The sequence below is a fragment of the Opisthocomus hoazin genome, chromosome 30, assembly GCF_030867145.1.
Source record: "Opisthocomus hoazin isolate bOpiHoa1 chromosome 30, bOpiHoa1.hap1, whole genome shotgun sequence".
Lineage (NCBI taxonomy): Eukaryota > Metazoa > Chordata > Aves > Opisthocomiformes > Opisthocomidae > Opisthocomus > Opisthocomus hoazin.
The window spans coordinates 4,168,418-4,193,380 of NC_134443.1; the positions used below are offsets into that span (position 1 = coordinate 4,168,418).

The 24,963-nt window shown below is 42.0% G+C and overlaps 1 protein-coding gene across 3 annotated transcripts; it reads left to right on the plus strand.

Moving 5' to 3' along the window:
- Window positions 1-425: 425 nt before the first annotated feature.
- On the plus strand, window positions 426-23,469 carry LOC104330184 (methanethiol oxidase). 3 transcript variants are annotated; one of them, XM_075445384.1, is made up of 16 exons: window positions 426-871; window positions 1,449-1,533; window positions 3,557-3,666; window positions 4,286-4,339; window positions 5,087-5,155; window positions 14,440-14,493; window positions 15,579-15,691; window positions 16,033-16,218; window positions 17,722-17,842; window positions 18,916-19,098; window positions 19,194-19,372; window positions 20,039-20,117; window positions 20,607-20,728; window positions 20,900-20,992; window positions 21,950-22,068; window positions 22,698-23,469. In XM_075445384.1, the coding sequence occupies exons 4-16, from the start codon at window positions 4,303-4,305 to the stop codon at window positions 22,858-22,860; spliced, it is 1,518 nt and encodes a 505-aa protein (XP_075301499.1). In that variant the 5' UTR covers window positions 426-871; window positions 1,449-1,533; window positions 3,557-3,666; window positions 4,286-4,302; the 3' UTR covers window positions 22,861-23,469. The 3 variants fall into 3 exon arrangements, with proteins under 3 accessions (XP_075301499.1, XP_075301500.1, XP_009933660.2); XM_075445385.1 differs by lacking the exon at window positions 5,087-5,155 and having other exon boundaries at window positions 428-871; XM_009935358.2 differs by lacking the exons at window positions 426-871; window positions 1,449-1,533; window positions 3,557-3,666; window positions 4,286-4,339; window positions 5,087-5,155 and adding an exon at window positions 8,927-9,229.
- Window positions 23,470-24,963: the final 1,494 nt, after the last annotated feature.

Consider the following 24,963-nt stretch of genomic DNA (forward strand, 5'->3'; position numbering starts at 1 on the left):
GAAATGTTACTTTATTTATTTATCTTAAAACACTCTTCTGAATTTGGGAAGTCGTGTGCTTCCCAAATGGCCCCCCGTGCTGTGATACCCATGTGTTGCTAGAATGTTGTTGTTTATTCTGTGGTTCATTACACAAGCACATGAATTTTCTTCTGATGGTCTTCAGGAGTTGCCAGCCATTCTTCCTGGTCTACACAATGTGCCAGGCTGCTTCACCTCATGCTGGAGGGAAGGGTTTTCATTTAACTGTCTGTCACCTATAAATCATATACATGCGCAATACAAAGGGCCGCATTCTCTCTCTGGTTATGCCACTGATAATAACAACAAACATCATTATCAGTAGTTACGCATTTGTATTCCTGATTGCGCTTTGCAGCCTCTGACAGAGATGAAGTATTATTTAATTATTTAATATAATAATAGCAATTTTCACTTGCTTTTTCAAAAAAATATAATCTGGAAGCAGAAGCTCAAATAAAAAGTGATTTTTTCCTTAAATGAAGGGGAAGACAGCCAGCCACACTGGCATTGCTAGCGAAGGGGAAAAATTAAGTTTGTAAATGGAATTCAGATGTCGATACTAGCAAGGATTTGCCGACAAAGTTTTATATTACTGCTTGATGACCAATGATTGCGTTTACCACTGAAAAAATTATCATCTGCTAATCCCAAACGTGATTTCTTCCTTCCTTGTAAAGGCAATGTTTCTTAGACCTAATGTAAAAAGCAAATTTAAAAAAAAAATAACACAAACGTAAAAATTCACCAGGGTGGTTTTGTCTTTATCCAGTGTAGGTTCTGCAGATACCGAACTCAAACGAAATTAATGACAGGGAGAATGCAGCTGTCTTAAATCACATCACTGTTGGTGAGTTATTTTTCATTTTTGCTGTGTCCAGCTGGCACAGAAGGAAAGCCCTCGGTTTGCGGAGCGCAGGAGAATGAGAAATTTTTAGTTGCTACTGAAATGCATAAATTCACAAACCCTGAAACATTTTCCTAATGTGGGGTTTGGTAAAAACTTTGACGTAGGAAAACTGAACTGATAAATTGTGTGTTCCGAAGGCAGTAAGTTGGAATACTGGATTTTGCTTCTGCAGGTAGCCAGGGCTTTGGACACTTGCCACGCAGGGCTTTTTGCCAGGGGTCTGAGATTGGAACCACCTGCAGCAAAAAGTGAAAAAGCTTCAACATACGGTTTTAGAATAACAGCAGCTCCTAGGAAGGATGTACTTCAGCTCTGAAAGCAGAGCGAGGGGCAGCAGACTTTTTCCTGTTCTTAAGTATATTCAAAAAATAGCGTGGGGCTGGCCAGAAGAATGAATAATGATTTTGAGGGAGTAGAATTTTCCACTAGAATATGTTTGAATGAAATAAGCTTTGAGAATGCCACTAACAGTTTGAAAACGAAATTATATATGTAACTTCTTTTTTTCCTGTGGCAGATTAGCTGAGTCAGGTACATCGAGGCAGGTGGATGCTTACACAGCAAAGGCGTGCTGGCTGCCCTGAGTTCCCAAGCTTACTACAGTTAAGTGATATTTCCCCTGATTTTTCAGTTTTGTTATAATATCCGTTTGCTCCTTTAAGTACAGAAGATTTCCCTGTTTCCTTTTGATTACAGAACTGTCTCTACTTTTTATTTATCCCACTGAATTAATACGTAGGTTCAGTTTATATTGTGATAAATTTAACGTTAACTGGTATTCTTTAGATCTGAATGTTTAAAATAGCCTTATGTTCTATATTTTAATTTACATATAAAGTTTTGAACTTTGTTTTTTTTAAACAAACATTGAAATAAATGTCTCTAGCTCATGCTGAAATGCTTTTCCCCACTTCCTTAGGAAGCAGAAATCAAATGTGTTGTTTTACCTCAAAAGACTGGATTTGGGGAATCCTCCATGAAATGTTTTTCTTTAATACTTTGCACAAATGGGTCACTGTGATGCCTGAGGTTGCTTATTAATTGGTTCCATGCTCAATTTAATTCTCAAATATGTTGTAACTCATTTACATTTACAAGGTGTAACACAGAGCATGAATTTTCATTAATATTATAGCTATACATTTTCCCCTTCTCTCCAAATTTCCTCTGTGATAACTAAATGCATAGGGAATTTCTTCCCCTGTCTGCTGGTGTTTCTGTACAGCCTAGTGGATAGTGTTACTTAAGCTGTTTTAAACCATGTGGCTACCAAATACGTAAGCCTCAGTCTCTGCTTGGCAACTTTGAAGAGATTACTAAAAATCATTAAGAAACCCTTACATTTCCATTTGTAGGGTAAAAATCTGCCGAGCTGTTTTAATGTGTTGCAGAGAGGGAAGGAGTAGGTTTTTTTGTTTATTTCATCACTGAGGAATCTTTCAAGTCTTCCTTTCTTTTCCTTTTTTCCCTTTACTTTTTTACTTAACTGAGCTATTATACTATGGGGTGCTGGGGGACTCGATTAGCTGTTGGAGGTACGCGCTTGGAGTTACATTTATGAAGATATTCCCCCTGCAAAGAAACCGCCCTCTGAACAAAGGGTGTCCCTTGAGTTCATACTGGAGTTTTGGACCCGTTTGGCCGTGGCCAAGAGCGTATATCACGATTACAAGCTCTTCTTTGAATGCATTTTTGTGTAACAGGCAAGTACTGAGGTAGATCAAACTGAAACATTTCTTTTTAGAGGGCACCAGGCATTTGAAGGGATACTGAAGCGCATTACGGTCCAGCTCCTCAGCTAATACAGGTCTCCTGTGTTCTTGAGGGAGCCTAATTGTGCAACAAAGGTACACAGAAGGAGTGGGGTTCCTCTCCTTAAAAAGCTGCTAAGACATGGCAATTTTTTACTGACAGCTAATAATACTAGTCCTGAAAGAATGACAATATTATCTACTAAATATGAGCTAATTACTTAGGCAAATAACCCACCGCTGCAGAAGAAACCTACTCAAGGGAGGTCGTAATAAAAACAGAGTTAGAGGCCTCTAGCCTACAGGACTCAGGGATTTGGCCCAGGATCAAGATATTTCTCTGCAGGAAGCTGTTGTGGCTATAAAAATGTCTGTCTTTTTAATCATTGGGTTTGTTTGTCTTGTCAAGTCCCAGCTGAGATTTCCCTTTGCAGTTTCTTTAAACATCTGCTTGTTGTCATTTCGTTATTATCAACCTTGAAATAAAAGATCGAGCTCTCTCAGATTATGCGATTTCTTTAAACATTATGAAATTAATAAAAATAATAAATATGTAGGATTTTGTATTTCTTTCAGCTGCAAGCCGTGAGCTCTCCATAAACATGCGGCTCAGCATATTGCCTCTTAAAAAGAAAGCCTGATTCCTTCAGATGGCATGACTGTGGGATTTAACAGAAATCTCTATTGTAAGATTTGTGATAAAATGTGAAAGTTGTCAGAAGCATCATTTATTATTACATGTGTAGATACGTAACTCTGGTCGCCAGTGGAATTTCTGTATAGATGTAGTATTTTATACAACAACTAGAGAACAAAAATGTGGTTTGAAAATATCAATGAAGTTTGAAGGCAGCTGTCAACATTTGTGTTGCAGATGACTGCTTTGCCGACCTGACATCAGTTAATGCATCGAGACCCACTTCCGTGCTGTTTGTAGACAAATCCACACCAATGCTCTTCAGCCTGCCTCTGAATCCACAGAAGGTTGGGAACAAATATCCCGAGAAATAAACTGAGAAGGAATTCTGAAAGCTTTGTTTAAAATGCATTGGGCGTTTCTAGTTTCCAGGCTAATTCTGATAATGATGGTATTATTTCGGGAAAAACACCTCTCCATTTACAAACTTCTCTATTTTTTCATAATCCCTTCTCTTTCCTAATCCCATAACCCGTAACACTTGATACTCCTACTTTGCTGCTCTTTGTAGATTTAATGTGCCTATTCTCTGTTTCACGTGACACGGTAGCGAAATGATTTGTGAATATGGATCCCTAGGAGACTTACACAGAGCTACAGCAGAAACATCCTTCCGATAGCCAGTCAGTCATTACATAGAATTTATTTTATTTTATAGTTTTGTAGATACTTTTGCACCAAACTTGCAGGAATTTTATATAAGCTATGTGTTTAGTTAGGAGGAAGTTGTGAAGCACATCATCAAACTTCTCACTATAAGAAATTTGTTTCCTTCTACTTCTTCCCTTTTGATCAAAGTCTTCTCTTATCATAGAAATAAACGGGTATGCTGTGATTTGATCTTGATAATTACAGGCTAGTTCTCTGCAAGTTATTTTAAGGTTCTAACGAATTGTTGTTCAACAGTTTTCCAGGGAGTGAAGATGAATGGTGCGTATTTCCCAGTTTCTTCTTTTGAAGGTATGTTGCGATTGACTCTTTTTTGTCTTCTGCAACCTAATTTATCCTCTGCTAATTCTCCAAAATAAATTCTAGTGTCTCCATTGACTCCACAGTTGTTGTGGATGAGTCGCTTAAACTACAAATTGGGCCAGTAATTGGATAGTTTTCATTTTTGGGTGCTCAGCATAAAACATCTGCAGTCAAATTTGCAGAAGGGACAAGTGAGCTGCATATGTTGTTACAAATAAGCTAAATGCTTGTGCTTTTTTTTAAAGCAGACATTGAAATTAATAATTGTTTTTGGTCATAATTTTCCTCTCTCAAGTCAGCAATTGTCAAATAAACTAAATGATGCCACCTAACACATTGGGTATTGTGCAGCTAAATTTAGTAGTGTTTATAGAATGCTCATATGGCAAGGTTCATAAGTAGCTGTTAAAAAATTGCATTTTGTGCTTGGTTGGAATGTGTTGGGGTTTTTTTTGCTAAACTTGGGGTTATGTGCTAAATATTAATGGTTAAAAATGTATTAACTACTCAATGAATTGAATTAGGTGTGTATCTTATGAAAAGATAATAGATATTTCACACTATGGGTTTTACAACACACATTTAAAAGCCAACTGAATTTACTTTATATCAGCATAAAAGAGGATTGAATTTAATTTATATTGACACACTTAACTAGCTTTTATTGACAGATGCTTGACTTTGCAAACACAGTGGCCTCTTAATATTTTTTTCCTGATCATAATTCTTCCCCAGGTCTTACTCTGCCCTCATCTTTGTGGTGTTCGAAGGTTTCTTCAGCTGTCCACTGGACTCTCACTTATCGTGCGTGGGTTTTTTTCTTTCCCATTCTCTTAAGGCATGAATGAATCTGTCTCCAGTGGATTGCTATGTTTTGCTGGGCTTTTTGTTTGGGGGTTTTATTTTTGTGTGTGTGTGTTTTATTTTTGTGTGGCATTTGTTTGGATTTCTTTTCTTTTTTCCTTTGCTGTAATACTGTCTGCACAATCAAGAGAAGAAAGAAATAACATTGCTAATCTACGTGCAATAGTCTTTACTCAGGCAACATTCTTGATGACAGTTTTGCCTGAGGTTTGCAAGATTTTGCCTGTTTTGTAAAGATTCATTTAAATTGACACAGTGTTTTCATAAACGTTAGAAGGATAAAACCTTGGTATTAAACTGTCTACTAAGCCAAACGCACAACAGGGAATTCTTCGTTGCTGTACACTCTGACAATGACATTTAGATTTTTGTTCTCATATTCTTGTTTTTGAGGGAGGATTGAGATGTTTGGAGAGGGAGGGGAGATGTTGTTTATATTATTTATATGACTAGAATGAAAATATGAGTGCAATGTGAAGGTCCTGATCCTACTCCAGAAGAGGTTTTGCGCTTTGTGTGATTGCAGAACAAATTATACAAGCAAAACACATAACTTTTGGTTGCTTAGTTCTGTAAACACGTTACTGAGTTCAAACAGTCAGCAGTGGTAATGCAGACGGAAAGGTTGACAGATGGCCAGTCTGAAACTTGCTCAGGGCCGTGAAGAAAAGAAATAATTTCTAGCTCAGACTGTAGCTATTTCACATTGGTTTGTAAGAACTTTTTGATATACGCCTGATCCAATTCATAGTGGTTAATAATTCATTCTTTTTATGGTGCTTTTATACAAGGACTCTCAATAACAGATGAGGCACCCAATATTCCACGTACTGTGCGTATGTAATATACAGGACATCAGTTAAACCAGAGAGCTTATGGTTTATTTTTCTGTTCTACTTGGATTTGAAAGAATTGGCGTAATTGTTGGTAGATTCTGTGTAGAATCTAAAGATTTAAAATAAAGAATTTTCACATCATATCCACCTTGGAAGAATCCGAATCAAACATCTGAAAACTGGTACATCAAAATATGAGGACATGCACTATGCTGTATCAGCTGAGAATGAGCTATACAAAATCTCACAAAGAATAAAGTAAGAGCATTTGAAATCCTGGCCTAAATACCTGGACTTGTTCCATATTGCTCAGGAAATGTAATGAAAATGCAGTGAAAAGTCAGGATGGGACAGGTATTGTGTAGTCTCGGACTTCCGCACTTGCGTTGAGAGGAAACCCAAGGTCTCTGTCCCGTGCAGCACTTAGTGAGTGGCACGCAGAATAGGGGCGTGAGGCTTTTGGGGAGTCTTTGGTGTGTGAAGCAACGGACTAGACAAACCATCTAGTCAGATTGCTTTGAACAAATCGGAGTTTATCTCAAGCATAATTTGGAGTTTGGATGTCATTAAAAGGTACGGGCCAGAAACAAGTGTGTTGGGCCCTACCTACACATTCTTTTTGTGCTGCTGTAAATACAATGATATGTTATAACCAGCTCTCAAGACAAGGCATGCCGATGTGTTGGCAAAAGTATTCTGCTTTGCTAAATGATGTTTGCGAATCTCAGCGATGACACTGCAGTGTGATTAATTTCTAGATACAGGGCACAATAATCAGGCCTGCGCTTGCCAAAAGTGCTGCAGGACTCAGGGCTGCAACACGGGCTGTCACGGTAGTAAGAGCTGTGTAGAAGCTGGAGAAAGGTGGTGCAGTGTAGCTTAGGCTGTGAAGGAGTAGGTGAAAGTGTTTGTGGCTGCTAGCGTGGGTTTGTTTTTAACACAGCCCTGTTTCCCTCAATGGGCCTTACCTCAGGAGAAGTTTGTAACATCTTCACCAGGCTGTTCCCGACCGCCCCTTTTGGCACGCACTGCTTTTCATCTCTGGCGTCTCTTCTGTGACTTGCCAGCTTCAGGCTGCCTCTGAGGCTGTTCCAAAGCCGCCGGGTGCGTACAGACTCATCTTGGCCTGTCTCTGGTTCTGTGTTTGTGGTAGACATGCCCCGAGGTGTGCAGCAGATCCCGCTGCCTCCACAGTGGCGTGAGATGTGAGCCAAGAGCGTTAATGATTTACTAGAATGCGATTTTCATCCTGAGCACTAACGCGTTCCTTGTTGGGTCAGACGATTTAAACTGAAGTAAACTATTGCCTGATCAGTTTGCACATTTTGGTGTTGTTTGTGTTATGTGCTTCCCCCGCTCACCGGCGGTACAGCTCCTTGCTCGGGACTTCAGTGGATGTGTGGACTGGCCTGGCTGTCCTCCTGCTGACCTCCAGAGCGAGAACTCCTGGTGATTCTGACAGTAGCAGAAGTAGGTCATTGCTGAGAATGTCTGAATTCCCACCCACCCTGCCTGAAACTCAGGTCCTAGATCTTGTAATTGAAGCAATGTTTGTGAACTCCTGTTCATCCTTGGCCTCCCTTCAGCATCTGCAGGGTTCCTCGGGAGCACGCTGGTCTGAAAAGACAGGTCGGGTTCCTTGGGGTGGATCTTCAGTTAGTGTTTCACGGTGTCTCCCAAGAACGTAGTCTCTTAAGTTTATGAAATAAATTACACACATTTTTTAATAGCAGCTTAAAAAAAACACTGAATGAAGCTTATGTGTAGTAAAGTAGCATTTTAAAATTAGAAGTTAAGAAGGGAAGGAACTGTTGGACAGACAAGGCTGTATCTGAGGAGGAAAAGAGCAGAAGGAGTGGTAGATAGGCAAGGAACTCTTAGTGAAGTATGAACAGTCCAATGGACACTAAGGATTTGTGGTCAAAAATAATAAAAAATACCTTTATTTTTAAGAAATAATCTTTCCTTTGAAGCAGTTAGCCCATCAAATGAGATGAGGGAGACATGACTCGGGTGGCCCAGGCCCATCAGGCAGTTCATACACAGCTGTGGAGTGCTGAAACCGGAATTTAGAGAAAATAATTTTTGAGCAGTAATTTGTTTGCAGAAAATATTTAGCTAGCAGTCTGAAGCGGTAAACAAGTTAACAGACTGCATTTGTCTAATTCGTGTTCAGGAAGAAAAGGCTCAGTTCACTAAATAAGTCTAAATCGATGGTTAGTTAGAGCTTGTTTATCAGCTCTCCCTCGCACTCTCTTGGCTTAATGGAGGGAATAGCTTCCACCGTTCTAGCGTTTCAGTACCATTTAGTTTTTCTGCTGTTACTGGTGGCTTGTGTAAAAGGCAGAGAAGAAGTGGGACAGGGTTGTAAAATCCTCTCTTGAGAGTGCTTTGGAAATGACAGAGGTAATGTTGCCTGGGAAAATGTGCTGTCCTTTAAAACAGTCAGTGGGAAATAACAGACTAATTCTTATTAGGGACAGCTTAGCAGAATCCAAGATGGGATAAAGAATGAAATCTAGATTTTCCAGTACTCTGGGGCAGCTGTCAGTCTTGAAATAATCTTCTTTAAGACAGAATTCTGTGAAGTTTTCAGCAGGCAAGTTCTCTTTTTGTAGCTGTCTCATTTAAGGGACCGAAGGGCCATGAAATGTTAAAAACATTGCTGCCTGCCAAACCAGACACAATTGAGAGCAGTGATCTGGTCTGGCATGCGTTGACTCCTGGAGAACTTGAATCATTGCCCAAAAAACAAGAGCTTTAAAGCACAACTGTGTCCCCCTTTGCTGTTAGAAAGCATGCAGGCTCTCTCTGCGTGAGGGCAGTTTCTTGGGTACAAAATACCCAGACAAACATACCGGGAATGTACCCAGGAATGAGTGGAAAGCGCAGCAGCGTCAGAGCCAGGTGCAGCAGAGGACGAGAGCTCAAGCAGAGCTTCGAGAGCTTCCGCCACGCTTTCCCGGGCAGCAGACGCTGAATTTCTGTTCCCGTCCTCCCGCACTCCCAGCTGCGCTGGATCCTCCCCTTGGCAGTTGCTCTCCCTAGTCCTGCCCGCCCCTTCACTCTTGTATATATGTCCCTCTCCAGGAAGCTTTTTCTTCACAAAAATCCAGTCCAGGCAGCTCTCCTTCCTCTTGCACACGACCAGCAGCCCTGAACGTCCGATCCGACATGGGTAAGAGGTCCGGCCGGGGTCTGCCGGGGGGATCTGCTGCTTCTGGCTACGGTTCTGCACTGTGAAACTTGTCAGCAGGGGCCAGCGGGTTCGTTAGCATGGTGTTCTGGTAAGGAGAGATGCAGGGCTGAAGTGCAGCATTTCCTCCGACTATTAAAAGGTTTGCTTCTTTAAGCTGTTGAAAACTCCTGGGGTTTTAAACGAGGGCCTTTTATGCTATCAGTAAATGCCTTTTATGCTATCATTAAATGTCCCTTTTACTGCCTCAGCATTTAGAAAGTGAAATGAGCATTTGGACTTGCGGCTCTGGTTGATTGTGAGTGTGAGTGACTCTTAGGAAGATTGTTGGGAAACTGAGGGCCAGAATTTAATTTTTTGCTTATATGTTTGTGATAGATCATGTGACTTTAATGGGCTTTCACTTTTGTATACATGGACAGGAAATGGAGGGAGGGGACTAAAAATAGATGGAAGTTTTTTTGCGCGTGAATATATTGTTGTGTAATTTGCAAGGGGGACACTGTTACGTTGTGATTCCACAAAACAGGGGAAGATTGTCGACCTTAGTGAAAAAAGCGCTTGTTACACAGCCAGAAACAAGGATTCTGACTCAGCAAAAGTGCCCAGTCTGGTTTCTCTACCCAGGGTGACTGTTTATCTTTTTGTGCTTTTCGGAGTACTAATACTGCAATTATATTTGTTTTGCTTTGCTTGCTGACAAGCTGTTAGCTTCAGTTTGTAGCCTGTGATAATGACAGTTCTGTCTGAATGGTTGCGGCAGTCTGTAAGAAGTTGCTAGGCAGTGTATAAAGAGTAAACTAAATACTGCACCGTAAAGCAGAGAGTAGTGTGCTGGTGACTGACAGGTCGCGAGGTCTGGGTGAGCATGCTCTTGGCAGTGTAGCAGATCAAGTCTTGGACTGCTCTGCAAAAATTTAACAGATCGTTAAAGTCTGCTTGCATAATTGGTTACTTGGAAAAAGTCTTGTATTCCAGAAAGAATGTGCCGCTTCTATCTGTGTTGTTCTGTAAGGCCCGTGTCTTGTGTATATGGCATAGCTGAGGTACTAATTTCTTGTTACCCATTTGTGTGTTTATTTCAGCAGTTTAGGATGATCATACCATAAACCAGATTTGCCTGCCCTCATTTTTTATTACGTCAGTGTTTAACCGATGCATACACCTTAACTTCAGAGAACTTTCTATTTACCCAGGCTCTGCAAAAAGCCCAGTTTGGCCCAGATCTATTCCACCTGACTTTGAGCTCTCAGCAGAGGTGACTGGTTTATCGCTACATTTCTCCTAAACTCCTCCCTCTATGAAGAGTCTTGGGCACCTTCGCAGTTTGTCTTAAGAGAGCTGAAGAACTCTGCTGCCAGAAAATAGTGCAAATAAAAAGACAAAGTCTTTCCTGCTCCTTTCCTTTATTTCAGTGTTAAACCCCAGCTGTCAAAGAATACCTCTTTCTTGTGTTAATAGTTACTGAATTTACTGTGAAACTGCACTTTATCAGGCAGGATATTTTTAACAATGCTATTACCCATTGTTGTAAAACTATAAACCTTGTTATCCAGACTACTGGTGACTCCAGGTTAATCTGAGTATAGTTTGCTTGTGCTGCAGCTTGCTCAGAGGCTTTGCATGTCACTTCAGAACTTCGAACACCCTGATTATTTAAGTAGAAATAGATTGGCTTTTTATTTTTTTAAAATATACCTACTTTCAGAAGTTTTTCGTAAAACAGTCTCCTAAATCTTGCTTTTATAATGTTATGTGGTATCTGTTGTCCTTTGGGATGATCTGTATTTCCCAATATTTCTTTGCCCTGAGAAGCTCAGCGTTTCTGAAGACTTTGCAGCCCTAGAAGAGGCGTTTTTATCACCCGCCTGGCAAAGGAGGTGCTTGCCTGCAGAGTTGCAGAGGGGCTTGGCTCCCCCAGTCTCAGGGACAAACGAATCCGGAGGTGGCAGGACTGTTTTTCTGTGCTGTGACTGCTAGACTGACCCATCCAGTCATTCTTTGACCTTGCAGAGTTTGCAATTTTATTTGGTGCTGTGGTACCACTTGGTGCCCGAAAAAAGGAGGGAAATGAAATGTTTTATCCTTGACTGCCACCCGAAAGAGTGTGGTGTCTTTGCCACCATCAAAAAAGCTCGTTTAACATTTATGACATTGAGAACTGCCTCCTTTTTGTCTAAGACTTACGGAGTGGATGGCAAGCTGGAGGGAGTTCCTCATTATGCTTTACATGGGAACTTCTGGCTTGCGTATTTTCAGCTGTTGTGAGCGTAGCAAAATATCCCCAAATCTTCTTGATGGTTTGCATGGAGTTTTCTGGAGTGGCCTCTGGATCGTTGTTGGTGGCTCACGAAGGACTGGACAGTTGACTTTGGTTTACTGTCCCTCCTGTTCTCCAAAAAGAGGAACAGAACCGATGGAAAGACATGAAAAAGTACAGAGCAAAAGGAAAGAAGACTGGGTTCTTCCATTCCCTTTGCTCTCCGCAAGAGAGAGTTGCTGTAGAGGATGGTAACAAATCAACAGTGTTATTTTTATGAGTTCTTAGTGTATAGATACAAATAACAGCGTAGGGTTAAGGAGGCATCGGGCCTATTGTAACTTCATTTGTGAAAAACAGAAAATTGTGCAATGAAGCTGTTAAAACTAAATGCGTGTGTTCTTGCTGTTAAAGTCACACATGAGCCTGGCGGCAGAGATATGTGCTTTGATTTAGAAAGACAAGGAAGGAGGACTTTGTAGATGGGAAGCTACCCGTAAGAGAGAATTTGCCTGTAAAGGTGTAACATACACTGTAAAAAAAAAATCTTGATACTTTTGTCCTGGCTGGAGTTTGCAAACCACATGGATGTCCCGCTTCCTGGTGTTCAAACTCTTGGTCAGCTGCCAGAGCAGTGGGGGATCTGGAACGTAGAAGTAATATTAACATGTTTAACAGTGGATTATTAGCATAGCAACATAAATAGTATTGTTAACATGTTGCTACAAGATGGTACAAATCACAGTTTCATGACAAAAGCCTTGTTTTGTATTCACAAATGAGCTTGACATTGTGAAAAACAGGAGGGCTTGCATCATCTGCAAATATCTTCAGGCAGGTGGATACCAGGGCTCAGAATAAAAGAGTGTCTGAGCAAGATCAGAGGGAAAGGAGAAAAAACGGTGTATGAGAAGAAGCAAGAGAAAACGTGCATCATCTTGCTGTATGTTTTCTCTGGAAAACATTTTGGCACAAATAATCTTTTTCTCAAAGTAATCTGCAGAGAACTGCATTTGCAATGCTAATTAAGCTGTGGTCTAATGCGTATTGAGTTCCTGCTAATTTAGGTGATTGAGCAAATTGGAATAAAGTTTAAATTATGTCTTAGACACAAATGGAACAAAGCAAACTTCACATTTTGTGTTTCCAGATAAAAATATTTCACAAAGAACGTGAAATTAAACCCAAAGTACTAAATTACTCCTTTTGAGAAGATTCAGTTTTTAGAGTTAAGAACCTCCCCATGCAGTGAGTGGATTGCTTGGAAGCGTTTTGCCTGCAAAGAAAGGCTCCGTAATTAAATGGGCGCTGGAGCTGTCACTGACTCTGGATTTGAAATCTTACATCTGTGGCATTCTGAAACAAAAACATTGCTATAAACTTCTCTTTTTAAATATTGGAGAATGGAAAGAATTAGCTGGTTTGCGTATTTTTCTTACAAACACTTGAGGTACAGAGGGAGTCAGCTTGGCTATGTTTTTGCTTCTGTCAACATATATTTCACTTCATGTCGTACTGAAAAAAATCTGCCAGCATCCTGCTGCACAGCATGTCGATATTTTTGTGCCTTAAAGAGCTGAGTGTGTGCTGGTTCCAGTTAGGAGCTTCCTGCGTTGTGGAGTGGGTTCAGCAGGCCTGCAGCTCCGTGGCTCTAGCAGAGCGGAGATGTACCTGTGCCGGTTAAGCCTATAAACCTGCAACATGCAACTGCCCCTTCAAGCCATACGTCAGGGTAATATTTTTGTAATTCTAGCCAACAGTTTATTGATGCAGTCCTGATCAAGTATGTTCTGTTGACTGTATTAGAGTAAAAATTGCTGTGTAAGAGGCTGTTTTAATGTAATTTTTACTTAGGTGTTGATTAGCATCCAAACTGATAGAAAGGTTGCTAAGAAACTTTAGCTGAAAGGCTTAGGAAGTGTGACATGTTAGCAGTAAGCACTGCTTTATGCTTACTGAGGATCAAGTTCTGGAAGATCCTGATCGAGGAGTCCTGTCTTTCTGGAAGGGAAAGCGTCACTTTCCAGGGAGAGAAGCTGTCGATAACAACCGCTGCGTTTCCCATTCCCCGTTGAAGTTCTGAGGGTTTGTGCACAGGGACACCAGATGGGTCGGGTGGGTCTGACCCTCGGTGCAGAAGAGCGTTGCTTCTCCGTCTTCTGCCACTACCAAATGACGTGTTTCTGCTAACGCGGAACCCAACCTTCAACCAGACATGGTCCTTTCTTCTGCCTTTGTGGGGTTCCCTTCTCTGGAGGACATTTGAATTCCCTTTCCACTCAGTTGTCTGACTTGTGATGTGGTCGCTGTACTGGAAGCAGGGAATAAGGGGTGCTGGTTCAAGGAGGGTTTCTGGTGGCTGTAACAGCGGCATGAGTGCAGAGGTGGGGAGTTTTTAACAGAGAGAAGGTGGAATGGCTCATGATTCCCTTTGCTCTTGTTTTTCAGATCACCTGCAGTATCGCCTCTTACCCAGGCTGTCAATCCTTAAAAATAACCACTTCTTCAGGATTTGTATACAGAGAAAGACTGGAGGCTTTCCAGTGATAATAAATTGGGTTGTTCAAGTTGGGCAGTCTGCTTATTCATCTGGCAGTGACTCAGCAGCTCTCTGTAAAACATTTAACACAATATTCTTAAATCCCAGAGCATTGTCACATATGAATGTGCTTTAAAATTGTGAGGCTGAACTCCTTGAAATGAAGGCCCAGATTTCCCATTATTTTTGAGCGTGGGGTGTCATATTGTGTGTATTTTCAGAAACTCAAGTAACCTCAGCACTGACTGGAGTCAGCGAGACTTACAGGTGTTTGGCAACGTAAAAATTGGATTTAAGATTTGTTAGTCTCTGAATGCAAAGCCAGTGTCCTCTTAGAGATATGCTCTAAAATAATTTGGAGATTAAAATAACTTCTTTTTTTTCTCCAATCAGCAAAATGTGGAGCATGTGGTCCAGGATATGCAACTCCTCTGGATGCCATGAAAGGCAAGTACTGTAACATCTTTTCTAAATCCAGGCCATCGGTAAAGGAATTGTTTCAAGTTTGGTGAAGATTAGGTAATGCCTTCTCGAGTGGCTCGTTAATTAGCCAAGGAGACTTTGAATACCAAAAGAGATTTTATTTTGTTCTACACCCAATGCTGGGCAAAGCATGCAGGCTCTGTTGCCATGAGTTTGCTAAACCCTAGCGCTGAAATGAGGTGGGTCTGGGTTTAGATGTATGCGTGGCTGTAGGATGCTGTCACTCAACAAACTGTTCTGTGTTTCTATGCTGCAAAATAGAGCTTTGCTTTAAGAATATTGGGAGCAAGTGTTTAACCTGGGAAAAAAAAGGTTTCATTGGTGTTTTTGGATAGAGACCTTTATGGACTGCCCTCAGACTTTGTCATAAAAACAAGTGACTGCCCAGGACAGAAGAAGGGGAAAGCAGAAGAAAGGCCTGTGGGGTGCTCTGCGTGCCGTAGTTCAGTGGCAAGCTCCTCAGCCACTGGTAGCTGTACAAAAGTTGTGTTCTGTGCTTCCTAGCAGTGTCTGGCTAAATCCTGAACCTCTCTAAAACCCTGGAGGCATTTTGCTGTAGCTTTTAAGAGTGTCAGAACTTCACCTTGAGCCCTTTGATATATTTTAAAAGCCTCAATTTTGTAGATTGTAATAAGTAGGCTTTTGGCATAGGTAGGCTGAAGTCTGGGCCCTGGCAGCAGGGAATTTTCACTTGTGTAACTGAGGAAAGGAGAGGCTTGACATGGCTTTGCAGGTGGGAAGGTGGTCCCCAGTACTGTCCTTGTTCAGGAAAATAATTGCATCTCCAGGGCCTCTTACATTAGGAGAGCAAGAGCGTGGAAAGGCCCCACAGCTGAATAAGCACTTTCTCTTGGCAATTTCTGGCTGCTCAAACTATATACTGCTAGTGTTGCTCCATAAAATGGAAATACTGAGGTTCAGGTTCCTAGGAAGAACCACGGTTTACGGACAGAGACATTAAATCCAGAGAAGATTTTCGTAAAGGTAACCACAGTTTTTTGTAAAAATGGTTTCTTTTGTCGCATTAAACAAGACTTCTGCCTTGAAAGGTCCCCGGGAGGAGATTGTGTACCTACCTTGTATCTACAGAAACACTGGAATAGAGAAGCCTGACTACCTGGCCACTGTGGATGTTGACCCCAAATCTCCCCACTATTGTCAGGTACATGTGTGTAGAATGGCTCCAGTGCTCCGTTTTCTAGGGTGGTGGATATCTGGGTTCGCATAATAATTTTCAAGTAGATATTTATGTTGAGAACCATTCAAATCCTCTGCTGTTCTTCTTGCTGGGTTACTCAAAGCTGTGCAGTCATGATGTCCAACTTTCTTCTCCCACTTTACAGCTTCAGCTCTGCATATCTCAGGCTGAACCTGCTTCCTGAATAACAAATAGTAGTTTCCTTCTGCTCTTTATTAATTTATGCTTAGACATAAAGACCCATTTCTTTGCCTAGGGGAGAAACTATACCAGGCTGATTCTTATGTCTGTCTCTGACTTTGTAGGTGATCCATCGCCTGCCCATGCCGAATCTTAAGGATGAGCTCCATCATTCAGGGTGGAATGCCTGTAGCAGCTGCTTTGGGGATGCCACAAAAAGAAGAAATCGTCTGATTCTTCCAAGTCTGATCTCTTCTCGAATTTATGTGGTGGATGTGGGAACAGACTTGCGAGCTCCTAGAATCCATAAGGTATATTTAGATGACTTTAGGCTGGGTTTTTATTTCTTACATTTTGACCAAGAGACAGTGATTTTGTGGAGTCCAACTCCAGAAGAGAACAGACAGCCAGAACAGTTGTGGAAGCTTTTGTCAAACATTAGGAACTTGTGGGAGTTTTGAAAATCCTACAATTTATTGATAAACTACACACAAAAATCTTGCGCTAAAGAAATACGAATAAATGTGGTGTCAAACACTGAAAAATTAGGAAGTTCCAGAATTCAATCTGCCTCTGCAGTATGAATTTCAGTCGAAATAGTTGCAGACTGTGTTACAGTTTTTGACTACAAGATCACGAGGCAAACTCCTACATGACACATTCAGCTGAGCATATCTAGATTGTATGTTTTTCAGAGATGAGTTCAGATTGGATTTTCACTGAGCAAATCCAGATCTCTTCCGTGAAGGACACCGCCTCCTTGATTTGTAATCCTTGGTTCCTAAACATGTGATATGCAAATTTTTTAAAAGAGAAAATTAAGAAAATGTTTTAGTATGGGGAAATGAAGATTTTTTTGGACATTTTGTTCATGGAAACAGTCGACATTTTCCCCAAATAAAACTTCCACTGCAATAGAATTCATTTGGCAGAGATAAGGATATTGGCATAGGTATAGATTCAAATATAGACTTACAATTTTTCATGTCTAACCATTTAGATTCTCTTTACAGTGAGTGAAAAAAAAGTACGCATTGCTGGAATCAGATTTTCTAACCTAATTTAGACAGTTGTTTTAGGGTAAAGGAATTGTGTCTGAAGAGTGTTGGTTTCTTTTTACTGACTGTAAGGTGAGCATAGTGGGTTAGCTTAGATGTAAATATATACCCTGTCAGCATCTGTACTTGGTCAGATGAATCCTACAGCAACGCGTGAAACTTCAGTACAAAGTTCCAGGTTTGGCAGAGACAAATTTAGTTACCGAAAAAGTATTTTGAAGACAGGTTGTAATGTGGACTATATGGAAGCTTTTAAGTGGTCATTTGTCCCACTCCACCTGCCTGCAAATGCTCTGCAAATACCCCCAAAGGTCTCTTCTTGTACAGTGAATTTTGTTTCAAACAGAGTCTCCAGCAAGCCTTAAAGATTTCTTTTTTCCCTCTCTGAACTGCTAGTACTCCAGTCAGAGCTGTGGTCTGAATATTGCACAAGTGGTGTTTCTGCCACTGATACTAGTTAAAACAAACGCAGATGTCAGTGTCTCACTGATGCAGGAATTAGTCTGATTCTAACCATTCAACTCTTGCTGTTTATGTTTGTGAGAAGAACAGGTGAATGTCACGGATGGTACTGTATTACTGGGCAGAGTAGAAAGCAGGAGGTGGCAGGTACGCCAAAAACAAAATAGCAAAAGAAAGGATCCCCCTCACACATACACCATTCCCACTCCTTCCTCGCTCTCTGAAACATGAACCCAAAGGGGTGGGTAGTGATCTCGGGGAAGGTGGTGATGACTGTGTGTATACTCGTTTTAGATTGTTGAGCCAGTGGAGTTATTCTGGAAGGGTAACGTGGCTAATCCTCACACCTCTCACTGTCTGGGCAGCGGTGACATCTTAATCAGCTGTATGGGAGACCCTTCTGGCAATGGAAAAGGTATTAATCCCCTGCATTACTCTAGAGAAGTATTTGTGGTATGGAAGTATTGTGCTCCCGAAGTACAGGCTGCAAAGCTAAAAGCATTGTTTAGAGCTTACAGTTCTTTTGTGCACGTAAACATTCCAGCAATTGTTTGAGGAACCACAGAAGAAATATTTCAGTTACCAGGTGAGCTGTGTGGGCATTGCTCTGCTGTAGCAATTCAGACCTGATGTGGAGGAACCACTGTGGGACTGTTGTTGAGCTCAGCTTCCATGCCTCAGTCTTTCAAATATATTAGTAAAGATGACCAACTCCAGTGTTTGTAACGTGAGCAAGAAACCCATGAATGTTTTGCCTGGGCCCCTGCAGCATAGTGCAAGGAAGAATTGCTTTTGAACATAGTCTGCATCAGCTCAGAATTTCTGACTTGGGCATGAAAGATTCTGTGCTAATCTAAATCCTCTTTGTCTGATTATCTAATGAAAATTAAGACTTTCGAGCTATTCTAGATTGCATTTCCGTTTAAAAATTTGAAGGATTCTTGCATATAAATTTCGTTACCTATTCAGACATAGAACACCTGACATCTAAAGGAAAATACTAACTGTTAGGAGAAATATACTTCAGATGGTAAGGGGTGAACCCTGCTCCTTTTCACAGGGTTTTTCTCTGCTGATTGTAGGCAAACATGTCCTTGAATAGATGCGTATTACGTATGTTTTTCAAGGGTACTGATGGCAAGCGAAGAAAACCAGAATTGACTCCTCCAGAATCTTCTCTAAGATATCTCTTAACTGAAATGTACTCTAGGAGGCTAACTGATTTATTGGAATGACTGGAGTAGAAACAGAGCCAACTGGAGCTTAAAAAATTCATTACAATATGATGAAGTTCTTTAAAAATCCAGCTTTCATTTGCTTTAGTCCACAAAAGTGAGGCCAACAGAATCACATTTTCCTGAAGCACAGAGTTGCATTTTACAGCATATTTTGAAAGTAGACATTTAAATATTAATATGTTGTTTTTCTTATTTAAAGCTGTGGATCTGTGTGAGTGTCTTCAAACAATATTTTTGTTTTTTATATCAGGTGGCTTTATTTTGCTGGATGGAGAGACCTTTGAAGTGAAAGGAAATTGGGAGAATGGGGAAAAGGTACCCCCCCTGGGTTATGACTTCTGGTATCAGCCACGACACAACGTCCTGATGAGCACCGAATGGGGAACCCCAAAAGTCTTGGCAGATGGGTTTAACCCAGCTGATGTAGAGAGAGGTGAGGGAGCATTTGTTTTAGACTCTCGAAAGTAAAAGTGATTCTTTTTAAACTAGTATCTTCTGCGCTTATTTTTGTCTGACCTGATCCATTAGGGCACTATGGCCGCCGCATCAATGTGTGGGACTGGAGCACTCACACCTACGTTCAGGCAGTTGACTTAGGGAAGGGCTCCATACCTCTGGAAATTCGATTCCTCCACAATCCGGATGCTGCAGAGGGGTTTGTTGGGTGTGCTCTGAGTAGTGCAGTGCATCGGTTCTACAAGACAGAGGTAAGTAATGAAAGCCATGGCAAACGTAGAAGCCCAAACCTGGCAAACCTGTGGCTGAACACAGCATCACACCAGCTACCAGAAAGAAAATTAACTCTATCCCAGCCGAAAGCAGGACAGACAGTCTAATGCACACTTGCACTGACAAAAGGGCTGCAGCATTAGCTCAGCGGCTTGCTTTCATGCCTGCAAGCTAGTCAACTGACACGTATCAACTGGATGGCTAATCAGAACGTGTGACCCTTGTCACCAGTGCGTGCTGCCTACTGCTCTGCCAGTATTTGGAAGCGTAGGGAAGACCTGAAGGCAGAGGAGGGAGGGAGGGAAAGTGGTGGGGTCATGGACAGGGCAGGAGAGCTATTGCCCTTTCAGAGGGCCAGCTGGAGACAGATAGGACACCAAACTGTAGGAGATGAGTAGTCGTTTGTTCTGCTACTGTTACAGCAGTCTGAGATGTTGCTGCGTGGTATAATCATTAACATACTGGCAGTGTAGTTACCATCCTCACCCTTTGCTAACACTGATTTGCAGTGTGCATACCACCTCTGTACAGGACCTGTTAAATACATAGCACTGTTTGCTTCTCCTCCCTCTGTTATGCACAGTTGAGCCCTCTTGGCCAGCGTCAAGGCAATAATGCTGTGCTCTCTCCTGTGCCTTCTGCAGAAAGGAGACTGGGCAGCAGAGAAGGTGATTGAGGTACCAAGCAAGAAGGTGCAAGGATGGCTTCTCCCTGACATGCCTGGTTAGTGTGAGCAAATTTGGGAAAGAAATGGGGTCTTTTCCTCTTCGGTTCCCTGGTACAGTGTAGCTTTTTGGAAAATCGTATCCTTAAATGGCAAGCACTTCCCTTGTAAAATACTAAATTTTGGTTTGGGTTCTTTCTGTAACACTTTGGTCTAACCAAATTAGCCTTGCTTACGAGCCACCAAGAAGGAGATTGTCAGACCTCTGCTCCCACACTGCTCAGTGCTTGAGGTCAGTTTCTCTGGAAGAATACTTGGAGTTTGGGTCTTTCAGTATGAGCTCACAGGAATGATCCTGGGAATGCTGATAGAGCCTGAACCTCCTTTGAGTAGGCACTGGGTTTCCAAGGATGACTGTGTTTGTTCAACCCATATCTTAACATTTTTCTGAGGCTACTATGACAAGAGTTTTGAACAATAGGCTTGTGGTCCTGTTTGTTTCTGGTTCTGTCTGTTTCCTGACCTTGCTACTGAATATTTTCTTGAAGGTCTTATTACTGATATCCTCATCTCACTGGACGACAGGTTCCTTTATTTCAGCAACTGGCTGCACGGAGACATCCGCCAGTATGACATCTCCAACACCCGCAAGCCCAAGCTGGTAGGGCAGGTAAGCCAGCATCAGAAAAGCTGTCGTGTACACGGGCAGTACAGTCTTCTTATTTCCTTCTTTTTTAAAAGGAGAAAATGACAATTTCCTTTTGCTTGAGAATCATCACTACGTTGCTTTCATGTTCTTTTGACGGCCGACGCGTGTTCTCACTCATTCTCTGGGTTACAGGTGTTTCTGGGAGGCAGCATCACAAAAGGTGGGCCTGTAACTGTAGTGGAAGACAAGGAATTGCAGTGTCAGCCAGAGCCCTTTGTGATCAAAGTAAGTTTTCCTAACATGCATGTTGTCAGTGCTCTGCTAATTGTAATCCATTTTGAGATGTCCCTACACCTCAGGCACAGGCAACATCTAAGCCATACCTGAGCTAGTTCATATCTTGACTCACAGCCTGGGCAGGTTTCGCATTTCAGCATGGACTGGAGCTAGTAAATCCTGGTAAGTGTTCTGGGTCCCTGGTGGAACTGGACAAGCTGTTCAACTGTACTAAGGCCTGTGTAATTACATCTTCCCTGCTGTTGTTAGCTAGCTAATTTAAAGCTAGCGCATTGTGCATTCATCACACTGCCATCATTGCTTCTGATAATCTTTCAGTAAGTGGTAGCTGAAGCACTAAACCAGCTCATTTTGCAGCGTTCCTTATGTGCGTGTGTGTAATGAGTTCGATGGCACCTGACATCACGATAGAAAAATGAATGAGCATTAATTGCCTGTGATGATTATCAACATGCATTAATGTTGTCACTGTCAAGGCAGCTACCTATGGAAAGTCTCATGGGATATGCAGGAACGGAATATGGGCACGGCTAAGATCTGTTGGCCACCGAAGGCAGTTTCAGGACGTTCCACATACTCCTTTTCTTCACAGTGCGGCTTGTGACCTAGCTGCAGTATAGACGTGTTCTTATTTGCAGCTGTGTTATGTCACCCATCTCTTGATTTTTTATGTTTCCGTCCAAATCTGATATTACTAGTGAATTAAGTGGAACTCTTCTGGATTGGCTTCAAGGCTTCCTGTTAATAAGGAATCAGACTCCCAGTAAAAACTGTTTTCTCTCCAAAACAGGGAGTTTGGTGCTCATCTGTCAAGGATTTCAGTGCTGGATGCTTCTCTGAGTAGCAGAACTGCTGTGCTCTTTTGTTTCTCCTTGCTGTTGCATTTCTTTGTTCAACCTCTGTGGCTGCTTGCCTTGAGCACCTTGTTCTCTGCTATAATTTTAGGGGAAGAGGGTGCCAGGTGGACCTCAGATGATTCAGCTTAGCTTGGATGGGAAGAGGTTGTATGTCAGCAGCTCTCTCTACAGCGGTTGGGACAAGCAGTTCTACCCGGATGTTATCAAGTAAGGAAACTTTGGTGAATGAGGGTGACTGTACAAGCCTGTGTTCGAGGTTTCTTTCTTAAACAGTGACATGCGTATACCAGCTGTACAGCCACGCAGGGAAACCGAACCCAGTAACTTTTTCTACACCACCTACCAGCCTAGGTGTTTTACCAGCTAGCCAGAATCCATCCCTGCTCAGCAGGCACAGAGGAGCTGGGCTCTGCACATACTGTTTGTTGAAATCATGATCTGTTTGGAGTAGATGAGAGTGGGAAGAAACCAGTGAACATGGCCTAGCCTCCTGGAACCCGTAGTATTTCCAAACTGCCTCTGAGTGTATCAGCATGGATTTCTGTTTTTTGAAATGAAAGAGAGAAGACGATCTTGCAGATGGCCACAGGAGGGCGTAGTGCAGCTTGCCTAGTCCTTTATAAGTAACAGCAACTACTAGTTGTCACTCATTCATTGCTAATTTGAGGTTGCAGGTTTCACTGAGGTAGTGTAACTCACTTTTGAGACCTGCTAAGGCCCATTTTGAATCTGGGATTCTTTCCATTTTATATTAAACAAAGACAAATCCTGCTCAAATATGGAAGGTTCAAATATGAATCCTTTTCCCAATATCTGTTTTCTTGTCACTTTTTCAGGGAAGGCTCTGTTATGCTGCAGATTGATGTGGATACTGAAAGAGGTGGATTGAAAGTGAATAAAAACTTCCTAGTGGATTTTGGGAAGGAACCTGATGGGCCTGTCCTAGCTCATGAGATTCGTTACCCTGGTGGAGACTGTAGTTCTGATATCTGGATGTAATTGTTATCTGGAAGTGTTTTCTTGGGTTTTTTTTCCTTTCTGTTGTTTTTTTCTCTTTCTCCCTTTCTCTCTCTCCTCTCCACTTCCCTTTTATATAGGTGAATCGGGTCAGCTGGAACTTTGTCCGCTATCTAAATGTAGATTTCCATTAGGGTGAGCCACAGAAGCTCCACTTTCTTCGCGTTCTGAGGCAGCCAAGGGAGTCTCTCTGAAACATGACATACATCTCATTTTTTCTGCTCCTTGCCCTTTCATAAGGTCCTGTATAAACACTATTGACTGTCGGTTTCAGGGCCGAGGTCACCAGTCTTTTAAGGGCTGTTTGCCTTGCTTGGTGCCACTTTGCCTTGCCGCTGTTTGCCTTGCCACTCTTTGTTGGTGGAGAAGCTGTTCCTAAATAACTCCATAAGATGGATACATTCCATGGGCTTGCCCCAGCGCAAGAGAGTCCTGTCGCTGCAAAGCAAATTTGTTCATAAAAACAGCAGACACAGCATAAAAATCATGCATATCTAATCTGAAGCCACGTGTTTCCAGAGCTGGGTTATATTTTAACATTCGTGCACAGATGTTATACAAAATCAACAATAAAATTGTTCTTCAAGTCAGGTTGAGCTTCGCTTTTTTCTTTTTAGCATTTCAACATTTTCTGTTTCAAAGAACAGAGGATGTAAGGTCATTTCAGAATCAACAATGTCATTTGTCTAAAAATTCTTTGGTGAGGAATTTATTTTCACTGAAGCCACCTTTGTTCCCTTTGCAAGCAAAGTTTCTCTTCCATTTTCTAAGACTCGAGAAAACCGCAAAAAACTTGTCTGTACACTTTGCCAGAGGCAGGTGAGGCTGGCAGCAGGTGTCGTACAGGTGTCTTGCAGCTGTCTTGCAACTTTTTGAGCAGACAAGCACTCACAAGTCCAACCTTTCTTTTCTTGCCGGTTCCTGATGCATCTTCCTGAAGCTGTTTCCTGGGTCTGGTTCTCTTTTCTGCCTCTAGATCTGTTGCTTTCCAGTCTGTGTCCATTGCCAGTCTCTGCTGTTTCCTGCTGAGCTTTAGCGTTGCCGGTTGTAACGCTGGACTTGCCACGGGAGCCTTTTGGCTGGTGTTTTCTCTGACTTTTCCTGTGCTTCCACAGCAAAATCCTCATCTAGCTGACAGATCTTACTTTGTAGTAAAGACTTTGCTCTGTAGTAGCTGCTTACTGTCTTGTCTAACATGTCTGGAACCAGGCATTAAGAGTTCAGTGTTGTGTTTTTAAGGTAGGGCAGCTGGACTGCTGCCACTTGGTCTCTTTGAAACCTGCAACAAGCAGTTGTGTTAGGACCTTGCAATGCCAGCAAGCTTTCTAACTGACATGGCGTTGTAGCCACCTGTGTCTGATGTAAAAGCCCATTTTCAGCAGCTTCTTGTTAGAAATGGGTGATGTTTAAACCATCTTGCTGCAAGGACCCTTTGTTTTCCGTGCGAAGGGACTGGTTTCAAGAACGGCCTGTACACTGCTAACCTGTGTAAATGCTACTAATGGTCCATGCTGAGTGGGTCCAGTGAGTGCTTAGTGCCTAAACAATCTCATGTTGTCCAGGAAAGTCATTGATTTGTTAGGAAATCATTTGCTACCAGCCAGTACTGCTGGAGCTCGTATTTTTTTTGCGCCTATTTCCCATATGACTGAGTGTTTTATATTGGAAAAGATACATGGCCACGAGGGCCGACCGCAGCCTGTCTTCAGGCAGTACAGAAGTACGTCTGGGTGTTTCTCTCGCTCTACTAGCAATTTTAGGTCGTGATTTTCCACAGATCACAAACTTGCTAGTGAGGGTGGCCCTCAGGCCTCTTCTCCATCAGTGTATTGCAGGGTGACTGAGGTCTCTCACTCCAGCTACCACGAGCGCTCCAGTCTGGGTCCTATCCTGAAATTCTGGTTGGAAATGCCGCTGAATACAAGTGTGAACAGCTACTGAAGTCCGCCTGCTTCAATTCCTTGTAAAAGGCGAATGTTAAATGCAAAAAGGTGCTTAGAGAAGGAAAAGCAAAGTGTGGGACTCACTTGAATGAAAATATTTCATTTTTCCTAACATCTGCTAATCTGAAACCAATGGGTCTCA

Coding starts and splice junctions, on each gene's coding strand:
- LOC104330184 (XM_075445384.1), top strand. CDS start 4,303: ATGAATGGTGCGTATTTCCCAGTTTCTTCTTTTGAAG. Junction 5,156..14,439: donor CCACTGGACTCTCACTTATC/GTGCGTGGGTTT, acceptor TTCTCCAATCAG/CAAAATGTGGAGCATGTGGT. Junction 19,373..20,038: donor ATCGGTTCTACAAGACAGAG/GTAAGTAATGAA, acceptor TGCCTTCTGCAG/AAAGGAGACTGGGCAGCAGA.